This window comes from Malaclemys terrapin, chromosome 5 (genome assembly GCF_027887155.1).
Source record: "Malaclemys terrapin pileata isolate rMalTer1 chromosome 5, rMalTer1.hap1, whole genome shotgun sequence".
Classification (NCBI taxonomy): Eukaryota; Metazoa; Chordata; order Testudines; family Emydidae; genus Malaclemys; species Malaclemys terrapin.
In genome coordinates, this window is record NC_071509.1 from 91,351,915 (window position 1) to 91,375,553 (window position 23,639).

A 23,639-nucleotide genomic window follows, 5' to 3' on the forward strand; every position below is an offset into this window, starting at 1 on the left:
ACACTTTGGAAGTCAGTCTACTTAAGGAAGGGATAGGAGACCATGTCAACCTGTGGATGTGTTGCCAACATTTTCAAGGTTGGGTGCTGACAACTTCCAGTACTTGAGTTCTCTAGGATCCTCCCTGTCAGTTCTTTTTGGAATGCAATCAGTGAAGGTGCTGCCTCATGGGGCTGGACACCAAACATTAGCTGCTGCCATTCCAGCTCTGCCAACAACTTGCTGTATTTCACAGAAACCCCAGGAATGCTATATTGGCTCTATCCAGAGCCAGCCCCAGTATATTTCTGTTTCTTTCTTAGTCTGCTTGGGTCCATTTCAGCACTCCAGGGAAAGTGATCCCAGAGCAGCAGGATCTTTCAAGGTCTATTGGTGCTATAGGCCGTGCTCCCTCAGCTCATTGTGCAGTAGCCATTCAACATCTTCTCTACTATGCACCACACATACTACTTCTCTATTTGGAGAAATTATTATTATTGTTCAATATTTATTATGATAGCCCCCCCAGAGGCTCCAGTCAGGATCAGTGTCTCATTGTGATAAAGACATGATCTCTTCCCCCAAAGAACTTAAATTAACTGATGTGTGAAGGGTGGGGTTAGAGAGAGACAATCAAATATAGACTATGTGTGTATAAAACACTTGCAATATTTTATTACTATCAATAGATAAAGCAAGTGCCAACTACCCCCATCTGTTCCTCAATCGAGCTATCATTAATTGCCTGATTTCTTTGTGCCAGAGGTTGGGTTTTGAGGAGGGAGATGAAGGAGGTGAGCATGTAAAGATACTGATATAGATATTAAACTTTTCATGTTATTCACTACTGCTTTCTAATGAGCTGCCATTGTGTTGTTTCTGACAGTATTGGGTATTCATTTCTATTCTGAGATACTCTTCAAACTGTAGTATTAAGACCCTGATCGTGGACTGTGATCCACCCTTGCGGACAGCTGCACAGTGGCTTCAGTGGGGCTCTATGTGTAAGCTGCAGCCCATCTATGTGAACCACAATGCAAGATTGTGGCCCAAGAGTGTCAATGCTGTATGAAAGATTGATTTTTGAAGTGATATGATGTCACAGGAGTACTGTTTACCCAGCCGCCTCCCTGCACTATTTGGTAGTTCTGGTTTTTAAGGCACCTTTATGGATATGTTTCTGTACAGCCTCAAGGAGGAGCTGTTTTGTTTTTTATTTGGAAAGTGTGTGCATTTCCTGGTTTGTTTCCCAGCTGGCTCAGGTGGAGGAAATAACTGGGAAGGTTCTAGACAGGTAAGCTATTGACGGATGCTCAGTGTGTATGATGAAGCAGAGCTGTGCTCAACAACTGCTGCCTCAAAACTCAGAGCTAGGACATTTTCTCTGTACTAGCAAATGGAAACTCAGCAGTGGGAATCTATGACGATACCTTCAAAGAAGCATAATTACAGATAAGGAATAGGCCCCGATTCCTGCTGCCTCTTGCAAGCAGTGTATATGTATTTATTATTTAAAATAGTGTAAGATCCCAGAGATGATGGTGCTTGGCACTAAATAAGTAAATTAAGCTTCTATTGGGTGTTACCACGTGAAACCCTACACACACAGGTGGGAGAATAGAAACCTGAAACTCAATAGCCAGCACCCTTTTAGCTTTTTATAAACAATTTTTCAAATGTTTCAGAAAAAAGGAGAGACGAACTCTTATGCTGAGCTAGTCTTTTTAGATACCAGCCCAGCCTCACGTGTTATATCAGTTTGGGCTCATCTCAAACTTTATGTAATTGAAATCAAAACCTCACAGTAACATGAAATGTCAGACCTTGCAATGTGATGCAGAATAACACCATTGTGCACAACAAATATAAGGCTTTTGAAAGCAAAGCATTCTATTGAGCACAAATGCCTTCCAATAGAGAAATGACAAATCCATAGAAGTACCTCTTGGGAAATCTTCCTGTAAGCTGGTGGCAATGGGTGATGATTCCCTCTCATTGGGTGACTGAAATTAATCTCACTCTCAGCCGTGCAAAGAGCAGCAAGGACATTTTTTAAAAGACCACTTTTGAACCTTGGCTTTCTTCCTTTGCTGGCTCTGACACTGGCCAAAGCTTACAGCACATCCCTATCCCCCTACATCCTTGTGCACAGGGCTGGCCACAGAGCTTTCTAATGTCCCAGATGGAGTCTGAAAGAGGTTTTTTTGCTGGAATTCCTCTCTAACAAATTGTACACTGGACTGGACTGATACTTTACCTGCAGTACTATCACTCAGTGATCCAAGCTTGGCATCTCTGTCACTGGTTAGGAGGGAATGGGAATTTTGCAGAGAGAGGGAACACCTTTAAGGTGACCTGCAAAGGAGAAAAATGGATTTGTGCCCTTTCTTGCTTCTTTTATGATGTAAGGAGATGCCTAAAATATTTTTTTTTCTTGAAAGAGGGATTTGAGAGAAGAGCGATCAGTATTTTGGTGGACCAATCCTAGGAGGTCATCTCATACATAGGAACAAATTGGCAGTTTAGTCCTCCTAAAATTGTCAATAAAACTTTTATACCACATCACTACATATTCTCTCACTCTCGCTATATATAATCACATACTAATTATAGTGGAAGTGCTGCACTACATTTAGAGAGCTGAAAAAAAAGTTTAAATGTTTCCTTGTTTCCCTATTATTCAGTTTATTTTTATGAGAACTTGTCATAATAGGAACATACCTCCAGCCGGGAAATGAAGTAATAGCTCTAACTGGCAAAGTAGCAGTTTTCCATAAACCATGTGTCATAAGCATGACTGCCATAAAGCTTGTAACTTAAGCAACTGGATGGGTAAACTTGTTTTTAAAATACCAGATAATATTTTTGGTGGTGTAATCTCTCCATACATTTATAACTCTAATATGTTATCTTTTTTGAGAGTCTTGAAAGATGATAGGCTAACAGATCAAATACAACTTCTCTAGAGGTACACATTCCTCACACTTTATTCCATAAAATAATTTGCAGTGTTTCTCTGTGTTTTGAACCCCAAGATCAAAAGCTTTGCTACAGCCAGGCAAATAAAATAATACATGACATGAGACCATAGGAAAGAATATGTTTTACCAGAGATGAATTCAAGGTCTTGGCAGGAACAATCTCTAAGGCATTCAGGTTTTTCTATAGCATCTATCACCATTGTATTTGTGACACAATGTACTATCTGCTCTCCTTTTTCACTGCCTCAAAGCAAACAGAGGATTGAGCTCTGCAAGGTAGGAATTGCTGAGTTCCATTTCTGGCTCCACCATTAAACAGCTCAAGTAGACTTGGGCACTCAGGGGGTTTAGGGATTTTTGTGTGGGGAGGGGCCAGGGAGGAAAGATGTGCATTGTTAATGCCCAGAACCATAGGATGTCCACTCAGGAGTTAATACAGGCTAAGCCTAATGTTCCCTCTCTGTTAGGAAAGCCCCTGCTAAAGAAGTCTTGGAACTCTGCTAACATGGAATCAGAGAAAGCAGCAGTCAGTTCCAGAGCTGGTGTGGAGGCATAGGGCCTCTATGCTGTGAATCCCTGGAGATACTGAGGACCTGGAGAGGAGGCATACTCCACCACTCAGATGCAACGATTTGAAGGAAACCCCCACCCCTTTTTTTAGTGGGGGGGGGCCTCCTAATCTTGATTAAAGTAGGAAAACAGACAAACCATGAATACATATTCAAAAAGTGACCTGTAGCATAAGCTGACATTACACAGAGTAGGTAAAGGCAAGTCAAAACACAAGGCTGGGTGGCAGGAGGTATAGACCAAGCTTTCAAAATTAGTTGACTAAAGTTAGATATCTAATTAAAAGTGCCCTGAATTTCTGTGATGCTGAACACACATTTAAGTCAGTGAGTAGGAACTCAGGGTACCCTGAAAATTAGGCCTCCTTTATGTAATTACCATATATGGATATAAGTGCCTAACTTTAGGCACCCAAGTTTTTAAATAAATGTTGACTTTAACTGTTTGCTTCAGTGCTGCCGTCTACAAAATGGTAATAATAACTACTTCACTGTGGTGTTTTGAAGTTTGTATTATTTACTAAATGTTTGAAAGTCTAGGAAAGAGCTTGTACTCTGTGTCCAGAAGAAAGCAACTCCTAGATACTGATGACAAGAATTTACAAATAAGACTGGCATTGTTCCATGCTTTGAGGGTTTTTTTTTTTTCTTGCTGTGGAAGAGGAGCTATTGCATAGGCAATACTAACTTTCTGCGAGAAGCCTCCACATCCCTTCCTAAAACAATACATTGATCCTTAAACAGTGTTCTCTATATTGCCATGCTGTTAAATTTAACACCTCTAACAATGATTAGAGACTAAGTAAATGTAAGAGAAATAGTATTAAAATATTGTAGTAGTTACAGTTCTGTCCAGAATATCATCCATAGTTGTTTTGCCTGTTCCCCTAACAGAGAACCAGTGAAAAAGACCAGACCAAACTCATCTGTGGGCCACCAGAGATCTTCCTGATGGCCTGCAGAACACAAGATTCTAAGAACCAAGGAGTGGGGGACAGGTGCTGGGTAGGGAGATGCATCCATAAGAGAAAACGAGGAGTCCTTGTGACACCTTAGAGACTAACAAATTTATTTGGGCATAAGCTTTCATGGGCTAGAACCCACTTCATCAGATACACAGAGTGGAAAATACTGTAGCAGGTATAAATACACAGCACATGAAAAGATGGGAGTTACCATACCAAGTTGGAGGTCAGTCTAAGGAGACAATTCAATTAACAGTAGGATACCAAGGGAGGAAAAATCACTTTGGTAGTGGTGGTGAGAGTGGCCCATTTCGAACAGTTGACAAGAAGGTGTGAGTAACAGTAGGGGGAAATTAAGTTTTGTAATGACCAATCCACTCTCAGTCTGTATTCAGGCCTAATTTGATGGTGTCCAGTTTGCAAATTAATTCCAGTTCTGCAGTTTCAAGTTGGAGTCTGTTTTTGAAGTTTTTTTGTTTAAGAATTGCCACTTTTAGGTTTGTTATTGAGTGACCAGGGAGATTGAAGTGTTCTCTTACTGGTTTTTGAATGTTATAATTCCTGATGTCAGATTTGGGTCCACTTATTCTTTTGCGTAGAAACTGTCCGGTTTGGCTAATGTACATGGCAGAGGGGCATTGGTGGCACATGATGGCATATATCACATTGGTAGATGTGCAGGTGAATGAGCCTCTGACGGTGTGGCTGATGTGGTTAAGGTCCTATGATGGTGTCCCTTAAATAGATATGCAAACAGAGTTGGCACCAGGGTTTGTTGCAGAGTTTGGTTCCTGGGTTGGTGTTTTTGTTGTGTGGTGTGTAGTTGCTGGTGAGTATTTGCTTCGGGTTGGTGGGCTGTCTGTAAGCGAGGACTGGTCTGTCTCCCAAGGTCTGTGAGAGTGAGGGATCGTCGTTCAGGATAGGTTGTAGATCCTTGATGATGCGCTGGAGAAGTTTTAGTTGGGGGCTGTAGGTGACGGCTAGTGGCTTTCAGACCTAAAAGTGGCAATTCTTAAACAAAAAAACTTCAAAAACAGACTCCAATGTGAAACTGCAGAACTGGAATTAATTTGCAAACTGGACACCATCAAATTAGGCCTGAATACAGACTGAGAGTGGATGGGTCATTACAAAACCTAATTTCCCCCTACTGTTACTCACACCTTCTTGTCAATTGTTTGAAATGGGCCACTCTCACCACCACTACCAAAGTGATTTTTCCTCCCTTGGTATCCTACTGTTAATTGAATTGTCTTGTTAGATTGACCTCCCACTAGGTATGGCAACTCTCATCTTTTCATGTGCTGTGTATTATACCTGCTACTGTATTTTCCCCTCTATGCATCTGATGAAGTGGGTTCTAGCCACAAGGACTCCTCGTTGTTTTTGCTGATACAGACTAACACAGCTAGTACTCTGAAACCTGCATCTATAAGAGGATCTCTTTACGAAGCGATCTATTGAATGAAAAATTTGGAGAAGCCCTGAGCTAGAAAACTCTTCTTTAGCATTACCAGATTAAGGTTTTCTAGCAGGTCAAGGGCTACAAATCAAGACAGGTTCTGCTTTATTCCTTTGCTGTCATGTAGGATTCATAGTAATTTGGGGACATCTCTCAAAAAGAACCCAGTGCAGATTCAGACCTTTTCTTTGGGACAGTCAGCCTTGCCTTGTGTGTTCTTTTGGGGAGTTTGCCCATGTGTGCATGCCAGTCCACCACTGTGTGTCTGCCATTTTCTCTGTGTTTGTGCCTGACTCAGTATCTTGCCAGTTCTCATGATTTGTGATATTTGGTGTTTTTCTTAAGGCCCGGAGTACAGGAATCAAGTTAATTCATGAGAATCTCAGCTTTCATTTTTTCTGTAAGTTTCCATCCCTGGACAATAAGGCTGCTGATGAAACTCACAAATGTGAGCCCCATGTCTCCTAAAGCTTCAAATGTTGGAAGACAAAAATAATCTAAAATGGATTTTTTTAATCTCATGATTTTTAATCAATCTGCTGATATTCGAGGCCTTGACTTACCATTGTGGAACATAGGGGGTTGCTGATTCTGCTGGCTCCCCCGCTGGCTGGGGGTGGAGGCAGGAGTCTGCCTCCGTGCATTGTGCGGGTGGGTTTCGCCCTGTCTTGGCGCCCATCTCCGGGTTGTGGGGGTCGCGGGTGGGCCTGGCTGTGAGCGCGGCGCGGGTGTGCCTGCCTGGCGGGCCGGGCGCTGCAGGGAGCTGTCAGTCAGGCAGCGGCCCCGGCCCTGCCTGGGTGATGTCAGCGGATCAGCTGCTCTATAACAAAGCGGAGCGAGCCGGGCGCCCGCACAGACGCCGCGGCCGGGGTGCGCGGAGCCGGTCGCTCCGCGGGCTCTAGGGGGAGACAGGGTGAGCCCCCCGCCGCGGGGAGAGCGCGGACACCCCGCCAGGGCGCCCAGCGGCCCCGGCCATGGACAGCGATGAGGATACGCTGGAGGAGACCGTGGAAGGTAACCGAGCCCCGTCCGGCGGGACAGACCGGGTCACCGCGGCTCGCTGTCAGCCCCGCGCTGCCGAGCAGCCGCCCCAGGCACGGCTCTGCCCACCCCAGCCTGCGAGCGGCGCACGTAGCAGCCGGGGCCCGGAACCTGCTGCAGTCCCCTGGGCCTTACCGATCCCCTGGGGTGGGGGCTGGGGGAAAGTTTGGGGGCGGGCAGAGCCGGCCTGCGCAGTGCGAGCGCCCCCCCCTTCCTGCAGCCTGGCCTTGGCGTGCGGGGGCCAGCACGTGGCACCCCTTCGCTGCGCGCCTCCTCCCCGCCCGGGCCTCGTGGCCCCGTCCTCCGGGCCCGGTGCGCTCGCCCAGCTCCGCGTCTCACTACCGGCGTCAACAAGCCGAGCCGCATCGGACCCCCGCATGCGTGAAGAGCTGCGGGGCGGTGTTTCCTTTGTAAGGAGCTGCTTTTTGTTTTCACGACATTTTAAAACAAGTGCTCGGAACAGTTTTTTATAGCGAGGCATGAGCTCTAGTGGGGTAGAAGGTTTCAGGTGGTATCTGATGCCTTGGAAAACTTAGCAGAGCCATGGAGAAGAACGGCTAGTGCCTAGTTTGTTGCTAGCCTATTTATACTTGGGGATGGGGGGGGGGGGGGTAGAGGAGCCTCTTATTATTCAGCTAAATATATCGCTGCTGTTCATAAATACATACTGCTCTTTAAATCTTTAGGGTCTGATCCTTCAAATAGTTAAGTACCCCAATAACTACTCAGTGGAGCTAAGTGAGTACAGTTACTTCCATGTTTAAGTGTTTGAAGGACTGGGCCTCTAGTACCTTGTGTTCTATAGTATGGACTATCACAATAGTAGTACACACATTTCAATTTAAATATAATTGTTAAATGTTAAGATCTTGGAGACTTTCCAGAATGGACCTAGTTTACATGGCAAATTAAAGACCAGATTCTGTTTGGTACTGTATTACAACAGTTTACATCCAGTCAATCGCATGGACTTAAGTGGAGTTATTCTGTTTTGGCACCATTTGACCTGAAACAAGAAATAAGTGTATGTGGCCTCTAGTTTGTGTTTAATTTAAAGTAATTGGATTTGCTTCTCTGTAGTCTTGCGCCTAGTGTGGTTACTTGCATTCTGGGTAGTGTCTTACCCTGATTTGCACACATTTTGCATTGGTGTAAATGACAAGACAAAGTGCAAGACAACAGAATCAGGCCCACATTTTTGGAGGAGAGTGTATAAAACAACGGCTCCATGTGCATATTAAAGACCATCACAGCCAACATTTCCACTCTCATCTTCCCCATTTTTGAGTCATATGGTGTGCACCAGTTAGTTTCCTGCTTCTGCGGCGACTGTGTTTTAGCAGTAGTGTGCCATATTTCTAGTGATTCTTAAGTTATTTGAGGTCCTTCAGCATGAAAGGCACTATGTAAATGTAATATATTACTATCCTCCTCCTCCCCACCACACACACACACTCTGCAATATAAAAATTGACAATATTTTGCCTTGAAGATGCAGGACAAAACTAACTAATCTATATTAAATTAAATAATAGAGCTACTCTTTGTATTTCAGGAGCATGCACAGGGCCTGGATGACAGTGGGCCCCATTGTGCTAGTCTCTAAATACCTACACATAAGGAGAGATGGTCCCTACCGTGAAGAGCTTACTGTGTAAAGAGACAAGGGAGACAAAGGGTGGAAGGTGGAACTGGGGCAGACAGTGAAAAGCCCAAGGTCACACAGCAGATCAGTAGCACAGCTAGAATAGACTCCAGGTCTCCTGACTCCCAGTCCAGTGCCCTATCCTTGGGCCCCAGTGCCTCCCCAAAGCTAACCACCTGGTGGGCACATTTTAAGACCAGAGAAGAGTTTTGAGACTGAGATTCAGGCCTTAAAAAGGAGAAGGTTGTGATGTCAAAGCTATTCCAGAATTTCCTATATTAGCACAAATGGCATCTCTGTCAGCAACATACGTCCCCTTTTAGGCATTTAGGAATATAGTCAGGATTTGCCTTGTGAAGCTCTTAAGTAAAATTTGCCAGCTGAAAACAAAGAACCCATTCCTGATCACAGCTCTTACTACTCAGATATCATAGTTAAGAGCACAGTGTTGGAATTTGTGTGTGGCAGGATACAACTAACTCCCATCAGTCAGTGGCAGGTTACTTGTATCTTGTGGCAGGCAGAAAGGACCTGGTGTGCATTGTCACTTATGGAAAAGGTTACTGAGTTTGGCTTGCCAGCATGGCAGTAGATGTGTGATAGTGTTTGCTGTACAGCTGCTTCTAGAATCTGGTCCTATTACATAGATATAAGTGATTGGATATTTTAGCAATGGGGGTTATGCAAAGCTCATAGATTATATAGGAACTTTAAATTGCAAGGGGGAATAAAGGGATTTCTTAAAGTGACAGATACTTTGGATGTGATGTGTAGACCTTCTCTGCTTATACGTGTACCTGTGTACGGACTTGGTATTATATCCTTGCCAAAAAATATTTGTAAGGAGGCTATTTTTAATTGTGCTAGGCATCATGATATTGTTCCTGATATCATAGCTGCATATTATGGTTTCATAGAATGGCTTATTTCTTTATGTGCTCAGGTGAGTTTTGAAGGTAACTATTGGTTGGCAGAGGGATTGCTTTTGAGTGACATTAGGGACTTCCTTTTTGCCCTTACCTGAGGCCTAGAACTAGGAATGAGATCATACCCAGGTCTGCTGCTGCCTGACCATACAGACCACTACTACTAGACCACCAGGCTGGCCTTCATATGTTTTAGTCTCTTATTGACCCTATTATTATTATTTGTATTGTAGCCTTGTACAAAGGCACCAATTAAGAATGGAGGTCTATTGTGCTACATGCTTTACAAACCAACAGAAAGAGAGGTCACTGCTCTGAAGGGTTTATTATCTAGAGAAGATACAAGAATCTTGATAATGTCCAAATAAGGGAAGAAAGCAAAAACTCTCTCTCACGTTTACAAATGGGTAGGGGCAATTGAGGAGGAGAAATAAAGTGTTCCATTTTGGTCCCACTGTAATCAGTGAGACTTTTGTGGTTGACTTCAGTAGGAATTGGACTGAATCGTAAGGTCTGGTGTATATTAGAAAAGTTGCACCAGTGTAACTAAGCTTAAAATTGATTTGCCTTAGGTTAAGGCAGGCTGGATTTAATTTTTTTCCCCTCTCGCATCTTCTGATGGAAAAGTAATGTTAGAGAAGAATTGGACCTTCTATGTCATGTCTGAAGTTAGAACTCAAGTTCATGGCTCTCACTTTGTACAGAGGCCACTAGACTGCAGGTCTCTGTTAAAATCATTGGGAGAATATGCCTCCTACTGCACAAAAATTCTGGCATGTATAATTTGTATAAACATACATTGACAGTTTTATTTGTTTTTGCACTCCAGTAGCATCTTCACCAAACAGAACAAATATTTTGTTGCAGTACAGTGTGCACAGTTTGACTTAACCTGAAAAGTGTAAATATTTTCTCCTCAGTACTTTGTAACAATCTTGCTCTTCTGTCAGGAATTAGTTATACTTTCTTACAGTTTGTCTATATGGGAAAGTTAAATCAACGTAAACTAAGTTGTGAATTTAAACCCGTATAGTTACACTAATATAGCTCATCTTGTGACCACTTTTACTCTGGTATAAGAGGTGTGGTTTTTTGTTTGTTTTTTTTCCCCCTGGTTTAGTTTGTAAACAGGAAAAAGCCACTCTTATTCTGGAATCAGGGTGTCCACACTGTTATATTGGTGCAAATATAGCACTTTAACTATTCTGGTGTAACTAGTAAATAATTTCCCATGTAGACAAACCCTTATTCATCTCCTCTCTGTCTGTCTGTCTCTCTCTCTCTCATATACTCACCCCCACCCCCAATGGGCCAGGAGCTTGCTATTCTTCCACTTGTTTGGAGAGAAGCATGCTTGCCTGTTTTAAAAACATTCCCTCCTACTTACTAGTAATACCTTACATTATAAAAATATTTTGATTTTAATAATCTAACTTATTTTTCACCGTTCGCACACTAAACCTTTTCTCACTACTGTCAGCTTGAAGATGACATAACCTGCTATTTAGTCAACTTCAGCTTTTTTCAAACTTGCTCATACTTAACTGGACTTCTACCCACAGCAATTCTCTCCTGGGCATCTCCTTTCCAACTTAGACTCCATACTCTCTCTGGCACTTCTTGGAGAACCCAGATCTGTGAGTCAGCTTGTTGCCACCTGCCTCCAGCACGATGGAGTTTTGCCTGTGCCAGCTAGGTGTTAGAGGTAACACAGCCGGCCTATCAGCAGCTCAAGAGCTCTCCTCTGGCCTATGCCAGCCCTGCCTTTTCCCTGCAGCTTGACATTATTTACACCTCAGCCCCTGAGTCCCTTCAGTGTCCTCCTGTGGTATCCAGCCCCTGATCACTGGATACTTACAGAAATACCAGATCCTTCACTCCCAAAGGAGCAGTGTACCCCAGTTTACAATCTGACCTTAACCGACTGCTGTATTACACAGACACTTGAATTCGATTATAGTAAAACAAAAAGGAAACTTATTTAAGAAAGAAGAGAGATTTATGTAAAAATAAGTGTGAGTGGTGGAAACAAATTATTACATACAATAAAGTGTGAACTAGGGCCTAAACTTATTAATATAACCTTTCCTATCTAGTAAAGTAGATTCTTGCCCCGCAAGTCAGTCTTTTGAAGCATTGCTAGCCCCAAGGAGCTAGGACCCAGTCTTTCATCAAGGTGCCTCCTCAGTCAATGGAGGTGGAGTGTCTTTCTCCACCCTGTGGTATACTGAATTAATCTCATGTCTTTATTCACAGACAAGGCAATCCCCTCACTGTCCTAACATTCCTTTTTACTTCCAAGTGGTTTTGTTGCTTCTTTGGTTTTCCATGGACTGTCCTGGCTTAGTGCAGAGGTGGACAGTTGAGCAATACATTACATAGCCAGGGAGGTCTGACAACTCCCTCCCACTTGAATGGGCCCGTACCTAGCCATATGATTCCCTAGTGACTCACTGTCACTCCATAAGGGCATTATTTTCAATGTAGCTACATCACTCCTTAAATATTACTTGTACATGCATCTTGCAATTATTGAATATTGGTAAGTTACAAGCTTTCAGTACAGATCTCACATGCTACCTTTTATGGATAAATACTATCGAAGGTTGAATTAGGTGTAGTGAGTTTGTCAGATCGGCGGCAGGAGTTGCTTGGAAAGAACAGTGAGCCTTTTGTCAGTTGGCACAGACAGTCCTCTGTGTTGCTCTCCCTGTAGCAATTGTGGAGTCAGTTAAATACTGAAATAAACCAATGTTAGAGTACCAAGGAACACTATCCATTTGGGTTTGGCTTAAAAGGTAATTTATTTTTTGTAGTTTAAATAAAATATTTTTTAAATTCTTTCCTAAATCTTGAGACCAATAGATGTGTTTTTCCCAATGAGCATGATTATTTGTTACCTTATGGCCCCTTTGTGTGAGCTAGTCTGGGGTGAAAGGTCCGTAGGACTGGCATAGTCAGTATTGCCATCCCCAAATGCTCAAAAATCATGAGTCATGTTCAGCAAAAATCATGAGATTTGCTTTAAAATCGTGAGATTATGTAAAAATAATAGATGTGGTCTTTTTATTTGCCTTCTGCTTTTTTGAGCTTTTAGGGTACACTGAGTCACATTTTGAAACTTTCTCCAGAGCCACAAGGACTAGAAACCAGGGCCATCCAGAGGATTCAGGGGGCCTGGGGTCTTCGGCGGCGGAGGGGGTCCCCGCCGCCAAATTGGCCACCGAAGACCCGACGCTTCGGCGGCAGGTCCCGGGGTGGAAGGACGCCCCCCACCGCGGGTCTTCAGGGCACTTTAGCAGCGGGTCCCGGAGCCAAAGGACACCCCCCCCCCCCGGGTGGCCCTGCTAGAAACTTACATTTTCTTTAAGAACGAAGGCTGAAATCATCACATATCCCCTTGACTCCAGGAGCTAGCGCTTTAAGAAAACAGTAATTATCATGAGACACATGACAAAATCATGAGAGTTGGCAACACTGCATATGCACCACTTGTGAGTATTCCTGCTGGAGAAGGTTCCTATGCCAGGCACAGAGCCACATCTGCACCACTTCCACAGCAGATCCTGGCTTGTAGCATTCCAGGGTATGCAGAGGATGGTGTGGAAATGGGGTGCAGGCAGTCACAAGGAGGTGGGGGTGGGGTATGGCCCCAAAAGAACTGGAGCCTGGATATTCTCTGTCCATGCCAAACCCCATAGGGGCTATGACTTAGGGCAGCACAAAAGTGAGTAATAGCCTACGTCAGATTCCACATCAGTCCCTGCAGCCCCTGACTAGGAGGTGAAAACTGCCTCTCCATGGTACCTGCAGCTGAATGAATCTGACCTTATGTTTTTAAATGCTAGTGGAAACAATTGAGTTTTTGAACAAACATTCCTCTGCAATTTTTGAAACCCAAATATTGCAGCACTAATATCCTGAAAGTATTCTTCTTATTTATATTGCCACAATGCCTAGGAGCCTACTCATGGACTAGGACCCTGTTATGCTAGGTACTGTACAAACACACAACAAAAAGACAGTCACTGCTGCAGAGCTTACAAGCTAACGCTGACTCTGTGCACTTTAATTATCCAAGCTGAGAGAAATGCCAGCAGTAAACAGCAGTGACAGTCAAATGGATTTTAAGGTCTTTAATAATCCAAGGTGATATTGGTAACAAAGGTGAAGAAATGTATGTTGACAGTGTGGTCTGTTAGCTGGCAGCATCCTTTTAAGGAGACATGTTGAAAACAAACTTGCTTTAAAATGATGGATATGGCTGCTAGGCTCATCCCTCTTGGTCTGTGTATGTAACTTATTAACACTGAGAGGAGATTCCTTAGACCGCGCTGTGTCCAGCCCTGATATAGGCATGTATATGTGTGTTACCTGGAAAAAGGTAGATACATTTTTTCTGAACTGCATGATGTACTTTGTAGAAGAGTTATAGAATCATAGAATATCAGGGTTGGAAGGGACCTCAGGAGATCATCTAGTCCAACCCCGTGCTCAAAGTAGGACCAGTCCCCAACTAAATCATCCCAGCCAGGGCTTTGTCAAGCCTGACCTTAAAAACCTCTAAGGAAGGAGATTCCACCACCTCCCTAGATAACCCATTCCAGTCACCCACACCACCTCCCTAGTATCAGAGGGGTAGCCGTGTTGTGAATGGCTATCCAACTACAGAAGCAGTTTCTCCTCCCTTGGTGTTTCACACCTCAACTGCTAGCAGAGCACCTCACCCTCCCTGATTGAACTAACCTCGTTATCTCCATACTGATTTATACCTGCCTCTGGAGATTTCCATTACTTGCATCTGAAGAAGTGAGGTTCTTACCCACGAAAGCTTATGCTCCCAATACTTCTGTTAGTCTTAAAGGTGCCAGAGGACCCTCTCTCACCTCCCTAGGTAACCCATAGATAAACAATAACATTGGGCTTTCAGCTCTAGGGAATAGTAAAGAAGGGGAAATAAGGGCACAGGGTCCTGACTCAAGAGAAAGGGGATTGATGCTTAAGCAACATGCTTTCCCTGAGCTTATAAAAGCTCCATTTGTCCTCCTTCCCTTACAGTGTCTCTTTCTATCATCTTTCCTTTCTAACCTAGACTGTGAGCTTGGTAGGGCAGGGAAAGACAGTGGAGTTGGGAAGATCACCTTCCAAAAAGTGAATCCAAGTGATAACCAACGAAGTATCATCTTTCTTAATCAAGTGACTGGTTTCTTTGCTTCTGCTCCTGGTTTTCCAAAAACTACAGAAGAGTGAAAACTGACAACCTTCATCAGTTTACACAGCTGCTCTTCTGAATCCTGTGGGCAGTAGTGAAAGTGGGAGGAATTAGATCTGATTCATGCTGCTGCTTGGGAAAGTTCTGAGCAACAGTGGAAGCAGATGCTGAAGCTGTTTGCTAGCGAGGAACCCCAGAATCAGAAGCTGAGGAGGTATAGATGAGTAGAGACTTGCCGTGCTCCCCACTCTGAGCAACCGGAAACTGTGGAATAGCAGAGGTGTAATGGAATGGTCAGATGGGGGTAGGAGGAGGGGGGTGGATGTTCAAATCAGACACTTCCCAGCTGGAGTCTACAAAGCAGTGAACTTCCGAAGCACTCTCCCACTTCCCAGCAGCTGTGGAGAGGACTTGGTTTTTTTCACCTGGATATTGCCTCTAGACAGTGGGGCCCCCTGTGATCATCTGTTTTTTAGGTGTTTGTTTCTGTCTGCTTAAGGGGGGAGGTGGAAGAAGTAGGGGAAGGGATAGTGGAGAGCCTTTGAGGAGAAATGGGAAAGACAGAAAATACAGGAGAGGAGGTAAAGCACACAGTGTAGGAAGAGAGAAGCTTAAAAAGGGTGAAGGAAGAGAGGAAAAACAGATAATAAAAACAATAGAAAAAGATGCACTGTGATCTGTCGTAATAAAGCAAAGAGGGAAAAGGGACATGAAGCTTGGAAGGGAAAGGAGGTATAACCTGAGCAAGCAAGACATAGTAAACTACACTTCAAGTGTGTTAAATAGAAAGTAGTCTGATTTGTTACAACTAGAGTAAATAATAAACATTACAAAGCTTTTTTGTTTTTGTTTTAAATTTCTGGGGATGTGGTTTGGCCGCAGAGGGATTTTTTTCACCCTGGCTAGTAGGATTTGTCTTTAGGCTAGTACGTATTGAGCATATTCTTCAAGATGTACATGTTTTTTAAAAAAGATACACAGTTGTATGAATTAGAAGGTCTTGAATCCATTCCAGTGTCATGCAGGAGAAATATTTCTAGGTAGTGGCTCTTTTTGTTAAGTTACTTGAACACAATACAGTGTGGGCAGTACTTAGTTGAGAAGTGTGTTGTCTTATTCCATCAACTACTCTATCTTGGATTCCCCCCTCCCTTCCCCCCAAAAGATTTTTGTAATAGGTTGTTGCCATGAAGAAACTGGCTACAAATAGTCCTGAATAGCTCTGGTCCATTTTTTTAAAATAAAATATTTTAACTAGTAGTTCTGTTAAAATAAATATTTTGGGGAGCAACAACATATGGAAGGGAGATTATATGTTGATTATATGTGATTGCACACCTGTTCTAATATCTTTGCTATTTTGTTTGTTTTTGTTTTTGCTTCAGGGCTTCTGGATGATGATGGGTTGCCACATGGGTTCTGTACAGTCACCTATTCATCCACAGACAGATTTGAAGGAAACTTTGTGCATGGAGAAAAGAACGGCCGTGGCAAGTTCTTCTTTTTTGATGGAAGGTAAACATTGGCTCTCTGCTCATCTTCCATTTGTTTTCTCCTGTTTACACCAGTATGTAACTAATTGTGTTTGTGTGTGTGTGTGGGGGGGGGTAATATGTGTTCCTAGTTCCGGCAGCTGCTTTCCCATGAGAGCTTTAGTTGGATAGTTTCTTCATTGTGTGCTGGCTAGAGTAACAGCCAGTGTCTCCATCTGTTTGTGAACTCTGAAAATAATGGAGTGACCCCAGGGACTGCTCCTTAATATGAAAGTCAAGTCACTGTGGCCCTGTTTAATATTAAAGCTTTAAATTTATTCAAGACTTCAAGAAAGTCTTATGATTTTAACTCCATACATGGTGGTTTTAAAAACTTGCTGACAACTATTTTCCAGGCTGGTTCAGCCGGCTTATTTGTATTATGGTAGTGTCCAGAGGCTCCATTTGGGATTGTGGCCCCATATTGCTGGGCCCATACAAAGATATAGAAAGACATAGGCTCTGCACAGAAGAGCTTACAATCTAATTAGTCCTGAAACTTGTTTAGTGGACACTGTATGGTCTAGTGGTTAAAATACTGGACTGAATTAAATGCGGCTTCCGTTCCCAGCTCTTTGGTCTTGTAAAAATCATTTGACCTGACTCTTTTTTCAGAAATGCACTTATAATTGCCACTGTCTTCAGTAGGAGTTATGCTGTGAAAATCAGGCTGGTTGCCTCATCTGTAAAAAGTGGAAGGTCTCCATTACTTTACTGTTCCTAGCCATTTCTTTCCTTCCCCCCCCCCCCTCCGCCCCTTTCCTCACAAATCCGTCTAGTACCTCTCTTTGCTGATGCTCAGCAATTTCCTCAGAAGGAGCAGCTGATATGCAGAATGACATCATTCTTGATTTTTGCAGCTGTGTAGTGCTATGAATAGTGGTGGTGAAACTGACCCCCAAAGTCTTGTCAATTCCATTCTGCTTATGCTTGGCGAAGTTCTGAGCAGCAGCCAGAGGTATTGGAGCTGCCTGTCAGCTAACTCCGGAATGCAGCATGGCATTGTTTTACATGCACTTGAGACTGGGAAGTTTATTTTCCCAGCCATAAGGGCCTGTAACCTTATTTTTCTAAATGATTTTTCTAAAGAATAAGTTCTGCAGAAATGGATTTCATGGGCCGGCATGCTCACTAGAGAAACCTTATTTGTCGCTCGCAATTGGCCTTTTCGAGACCTGTTGGGAGTGACTGAAAAATATTACTAACAGCTGGCATATGTAAAATGAGGTTTGATTTCTCAGCGGAAGCTTCAGTGTAAACATAATACTTGTTGGAAGTCTCAGCAGAGAGGCCAAAGATTGTCTAGATATGGAAATTGAGCGACTGTTTTTTACTCTGAGAAGTGGTCCCTCCAAATGGCAGGGTGCAGGCAGGGTTGCATTTGCAGCCTGAGCTTCCCTGTGTTTATGCCGTGTCTCTTCTGCAATTCTTCAGAGCTGTCAACCCAGCACCTTTCATGAGCATCAAATGCTTTGAAAAACAAAACTGTTATTGTACATGTTCGGTAACTACCAAACCAAAATTAAACAAAATAGTCTGAGTATATTTTTTTAAACAGTTTTCTGTACTGTGGATAGGGCCCATACAGGTTTGAGCTTAAATAAAGTAGAGTTGACTCAAATGCTGCCAGTTACTTTTGGACAGCCTAACTGATGATATTGCAGTTTGTTGCATAGCTTTGGGAAAGCTAACAAAAAAGGATGCTGCACCCAAAAGTTCATGGTTTAAATACCTGGAGGGATGGGGAGGACAGGAATTTTTGTTTTGATTTTTGTTTCTTTAAGGTTTTTTTTCTTAAACAAGGAATTACACCAGATTTTCTGCTCCCCTGGTTTCATCAAAACTGTCATTTTCCTGCTCCCTGTATTCATCAGAGCTCTCTCTTCCTGTCATGGTTCCCAAAACTCCCCACCCTTTATACTCTTGTGTGCTTTAGCACAAGTTAATTGTTTTTGGCTTAGCTCAGACACGTTTCCTCCATGGGCAGTTTCTATTGCAGTCCTGCCAGTGAAGGCTGACAACTGCACTGTAGCTCTACTGTTCAGGAGTAGGTTGTTCCTACCAAACCCTAGATAGGGCCCATATGCAACATTACAAAGGTGTGTGTGTGGTTGTGTGTTTTTTTAGCAGAAGTAAACCTTTCTGCTCATTGTCAGCATTGCTGTCCTCTCTGTTGATTATTTAAAGAAGTGAGAGAGATTGGATCAAATTTTCATTTTGTAGAAAATTGACCATGTTATTTAGCAAAGAATGAAATTTCAACTCCAGCATGCTCCACATTTTGTATTGGGTACTTTTACTTTCACGCTAACCTTTGTCTGAGAGCATTTTGAGAAATCTATGGCATCATCACTCTGAGCAGAAAAGCATTGGGTGTCCTCGAACAACTGCTCTTCTCCATGGAACTAGAAACATTTTCTAAATTGGCACTTCTCTACCAAGTTCTGAGAGCGGTGTTACAAAAGGGGAAGTTTGAAGCCTATTTGTATGGGAATTACTGGAAGTGGGAAAGCTTGAGGCATCACTGAGCCTAGAGAGGAAGGGAGGGAGGTTGGCATTTTTAAGTTGTAAAGAGAAATCCCAGAGACTTGAGTTGGAGAAAACGAGGCGCGGGGGAGACAAACAACCTCCCCCAAATCTTTCTAAGATTTATAGAGCTGTTGTAATGTCAGTGACCTGGGGCTTTAACATTTTAATTTATTATAATAAGAACTGCTGAAAATGTGCTTGACACAATGTGAAGGTGACTCCTCCCCTGAGGAGCTTGCATTCTTAAAATTCAGGCATTCTTTGCATGTTCAGTACCAGGAAGATTTCTGAAGCTGATTTTTACTGGAGCTAGAAACAAGCAGGGGAAACTAACACCTTATACACTAGGAAAATGGCCCATGGTTGACAACAGCTGTGCTTGTATTGAATGTCCTGTCCTTATTGAAAAATAGCTTACTTTAGTAGCCAAACCATGGTTGTCCACAACGGCTTTTCCTTAGCCTTCCCTCAACTGACATTTGGAATGTCATTTCCTTTTGCAGACAAAGCTGAAGTCCTAGTGCAATCTGAAATACTGAGTTATGGGCACCCTGCTTTTGAATTGTAGCAGCAAAAGTATCTTTCTTGCAGGGGGACAAAACACTGTAGAAGTAAAGAAGGGAAACTTTAGAAACTCAAGAGTTACTTTGATGAAGCCCATGTCCAACAACAATAAAGCAAATATTTGAAGTCTTCTGAAACACATGGAGTCTTATATTTCCAGATGGACAGTTGTACTTTTACCATAGATGTCATTGCATTTTAAGATAACTACTTAATGTCTAATGATATTGTCTACATAATTTAACAGTTAATATGTTAATTAAATATATTGAGGCAAAGTAGACACTCTTTAAAATTTTAGCTTGCAAGGAAAGGGACATTATAATAAGGAATTTTTTTAAATCCCTAATTGTTAGTTTCTCTCAGCATTGTTTTCTAAAAAGGGAAACAAATTACAGCATATTCTAGCCCCGAGTATTATTGCTACACTTTTAAAGGTATTGCAAGAGAAAAGTGATGTGAAATCAGTGACTCGCTAGCGAAATGCTGTATGAGTTTTGCTTGACAACGTACATTCCTTTATAATAGCTGTATATATAATACATATAAAAATAGGGCTGTCAATTAATCTAACTCATGTGATTAACTCAAAAAAAAATTAATCACGATTAAAAAAATTGTGATTAATTGTGGTTTCAATCGCACTGTTAAACAATAGAATACCAATTGACATTTATTAAGTATTTTGGATGTTTTTCTACATTTTCAAATATATTGATTTCAATTCCAACACATAAGAGAGTGTACACTGCTCACTTTATATTATTATTTTTTATTACAAATATTTGCACAGTAAAAATGATAAACAAAAGAAACAGTATTTTTCAATTCACCTCCAGTGCAGTCTCTTTATTGTGAAAGTACAACTTACAAATGTAGTTTGTTTGTTTGTTTGTTACATAACTCCACTCAAAAACAAAACAATGCAAAACTTTAGCGCCTACAAGTCCACTCAGTCCTACTCTCGTTCAACCAATCACTAAGACAAAGTTTCTTTACATTTTATGGAGATGCTGCTGCCCACTTCTTATTTACAATGTCACCAGAAAGTGAGAACAGGGATTCGCGTGAGACTTTTGTAGCCGGCATTGCAAGGTACTTATGTGCCAGATATGCTAAACGTTCGTATGCCCCTTCATGCTTTGGCCACCATTCCAGAGGACATGCTTCCATGCTGATGATGATGATTGTTTAAAAAAAAATGTGTTCATTAAATTTGTGACTGAACTCCTAGGGGGAGAATTATATGTCTCCTGCTCTGTTTTATCTGAATTCTGCCATCTGTTTTTTGTTATAGCAGTCTCAAATGATGACCCAGCACATATTGTTCATTTTAAGAACGCTTTTGCTGTTGATTTGATAAAATGCAGAGATACCAATGTGAGATTTCTAAAGATAGCTACAGCACTCGACCCAAGAGTTAAGAATCAGAAGTGCCTTCCAAAATCTGAAAGGGATGAGATGTGGAGCATGCTTTCAGAAGTCTTAAAAGAGCAACACTCTAATACAGAAACTATAGAACCTCTGTTGCGCACTCTGATGCAGAAACTATAGAACAACCTTCTGTTGTTGGCATTTGACTTAAATAATGAAAATGAACATGCTTCGGTCCGCACTGCTTTGGATTATTATCGAGCAGAACCCATCATCAGCATGGATGCATGTCCTCTGGAATGGTGGTTGAAGCATGAATGGACATACGAATCTTTAGCGCATCTAGCATGTAAACTATCTTGCAATGCTGGCTACAACAGTGCCACGTGAACAACTGTTCTCACTTTTCGTGTGACATTGTAACCAAGAAGTGGGCAGCATTATCTCCTGCAAATGTAAACAAACTTGTTTGAGCAATTTGCTGAACGAGAAATAGGACTTGTAGGCTCTAAAGTTTTATATTTTTTTGGTTTTAAATGTAGTTATTTTTTGTACATAATTCTACATATGTAAATGCAACTTTCATGATAGAGATTGCACTACAGTACTTGTATTAGGTGAATTAAAAATACTATTTTGTTTTTTACAGTTCAAATATTTGTAATAAAAAATAAATACAAAGTGTACAGTGCTCACTTTATATTCAGTTATAATTGAAATCAATATATTTGAAATGTAGAAAACATCCAAAAATATTTTAATAAATAGTATTCTATTCTTATTTAACAGCGTGAGTAATCTCAATTAATTCTTTTAATCCGTTGACAGCCCTAATTTAAAATCAAAATGACAGTGATTCTGGAAAATCTGGTGCAGGGAGCTATTAAATACGCTGTTGACATGGCCGAACACCAGGCTGGTGGTATGTTAGGCTTGTCTACACTTACAGTGTTGCAGCCGTGCAGCTGCTAGCCTATGCTGACAGGAGAGCTTCTCCTGTGGGTATAGGTACTCCACCTCCCCGAGAGGCAGTAGCTATGTTGATGGGAGAAGCTGTCCCGTCGACATAGCACTGTCTACACTGGGGGTTAGGTCGGTATAACTACGTTGCTCAGGCGCGTGGAGTATCCACATCCTGAGCGCCATAATTTTACGGATGTAAGTTGGTAGTGTAGACCAAGACTTGCGCTATGTATACACTACTGCAGTATGTCGACCTAAGCTACACAATTCCAGCTACGTGAATAACATAGCTGGAGTTGATGTAGCTTAGGTCGACTTACCACAGGATCCACACTATGTTGGGTCGACGGGAGACACTCTCCCGTCGACGTACCTTACTCTTCTCATTTGGGGTAGAGTACGGGGTCGACTGGAGAGCAATCTGCAGTCAATTTAGTGGGTCTTCACTAGACCAGCTAAATCAACCCTGGTGCATCAATTCCCAGAGCGTCGATCCAGGGGGTAGTGTAGACGTAGCCTTAGAGTTGCAGGACACTGAAAAGATTGGATCTGAAGGTCTGAGCATAGGGTTAGAAGGGAGAGAATCCTAATCCAAAAGCAATCTGCTCTAACAATAATTCCCTCTTTGGCCTTGGATAAATCACTTCACCTCTCTTCCTCAGTGTCCCCATCTATAAAATGTAGCAGTGTGGCTCAAGCATGCAGAATCAGTACAACGGAATGATTAACATCTTTAAAGTGCTTGAACAATGAAAGTACAACATAAGTATTATTTATTTAGAGAATTCAGTGGAGATGAGCTTTTTTTTTTTTTTATTTGAGGTTTTAAAATGATATACAATATGCTGCCCAGATTTTAAGCAGAGGGTGAGGGTTGTACTGAGTATATTGTTCAGTTCTCAAGAGCTCTGTTTAAAAGAGGGGGACAACTGCACCATTTGTCTTTCTCTTTCTTACCAGCACACTGGAAGGGTATTATGTCGATGATGCTCTCCAAGGCCAGGGACTCTACACATACGAGGATGGAGGGGTTCTTCATGGCACGCATGTGGATGGAGAACTTAATGGACCTGCCCAGGAATATGATATCGATGGACGACTAATATTCAAAGGGCAGTACAAAGATAATATTCGACATGGCATGTGTTGGATATATTACCCGGTAAGCCTGATCTCCTGCTTTCTTTGTTGGAGAATAAAAGAAGGGCACATGCTCTGTGGCCTAGGGAGGAAGCTTCTTTCTAGCTGCTGCAAGACATTTTGCTAGACCTGGGTCCATGAACTTGGCTTAGAGAATAAGGTTTATTCCCTATGACAGCTCCTTTAGGGGTAAAAAGTACCTAGTTCCAGAAAAGAGCCAGGGTTTCCTGTTTCTGTCTCTTAAGTAAATGCTGGGACTTTTCTTTGGGAATCTTTGTCTTCTAGGGAATATTTTAAAATGTGCTAAATTATAGACAGTACAGTAGTGTTCCTTCTATTTTTTTTTTTTTTTTTTTTTTTAAACCATGAATAGCCCTATTCAGCACTCGCTGCTCAGGCCACTCAAGTCAGTAGAAATTTTGCCTAAGTAAGTACTGATTAGGGCCTGAAGTTGCCATGTATGGCACATTTGTCTGTAGAATGCCACCAAAGGCCCTAAAAACTTTGGGGGTGAAAAATGAAAAGCAGTGTTGGAGTGGAAGACTTCTGTACACAATTATCTACCCAGTAGATTGAATTCTCTCTAGGCAAGGGGCAGTCTCCTTCTGTGTTACATCTGTATGCATATTTAGTTATTTAGATCCCCTCAAACGCTGTGACCATTGGGTATTTCTTAGAGGAATTAAAAACCTAGCTTACCTAATTCACAGACTGGACACTAGTAGCTAAAACTACAATTGAGGCTGCCAGGGAAATA

General features: G+C 42.2%; 2 protein-coding genes across 2 annotated transcripts in view; one reads left to right on the plus strand and one right to left on the minus strand.

Annotated features, from left to right (window-relative positions):
- The window catches only part of MGST2 (microsomal glutathione S-transferase 2), a 59,911-nt gene extending 53,261 nt beyond the window's left edge, over positions 1–6,650 (minus strand). The window contains exon 1 of the mRNA XM_054028819.1: positions 6,520–6,650. Coding sequence (XP_053884794.1) covers positions 6,520–6,635 — 116 coding nt within the window. The 5' untranslated portion in view covers positions 6,636–6,650. The remainder of the gene's footprint in view (positions 1–6,519) is intronic.
- An 82-nt stretch (positions 6,651–6,732) lies between these two features.
- SETD7 (SET domain containing 7, histone lysine methyltransferase) overlaps positions 6,733–23,639 on the plus strand; it is a 30,199-nt gene continuing 13,292 nt past the window's right edge. The window contains exons 1-3 of the mRNA XM_054028817.1: positions 6,733–6,970; positions 16,166–16,295; positions 22,703–22,904. Coding sequence (XP_053884792.1) covers positions 6,931–6,970; positions 16,166–16,295; positions 22,703–22,904 — 372 coding nt within the window. The 5' untranslated portion in view covers positions 6,733–6,930. The remainder of the gene's footprint in view (positions 6,971–16,165; positions 16,296–22,702; positions 22,905–23,639) is intronic.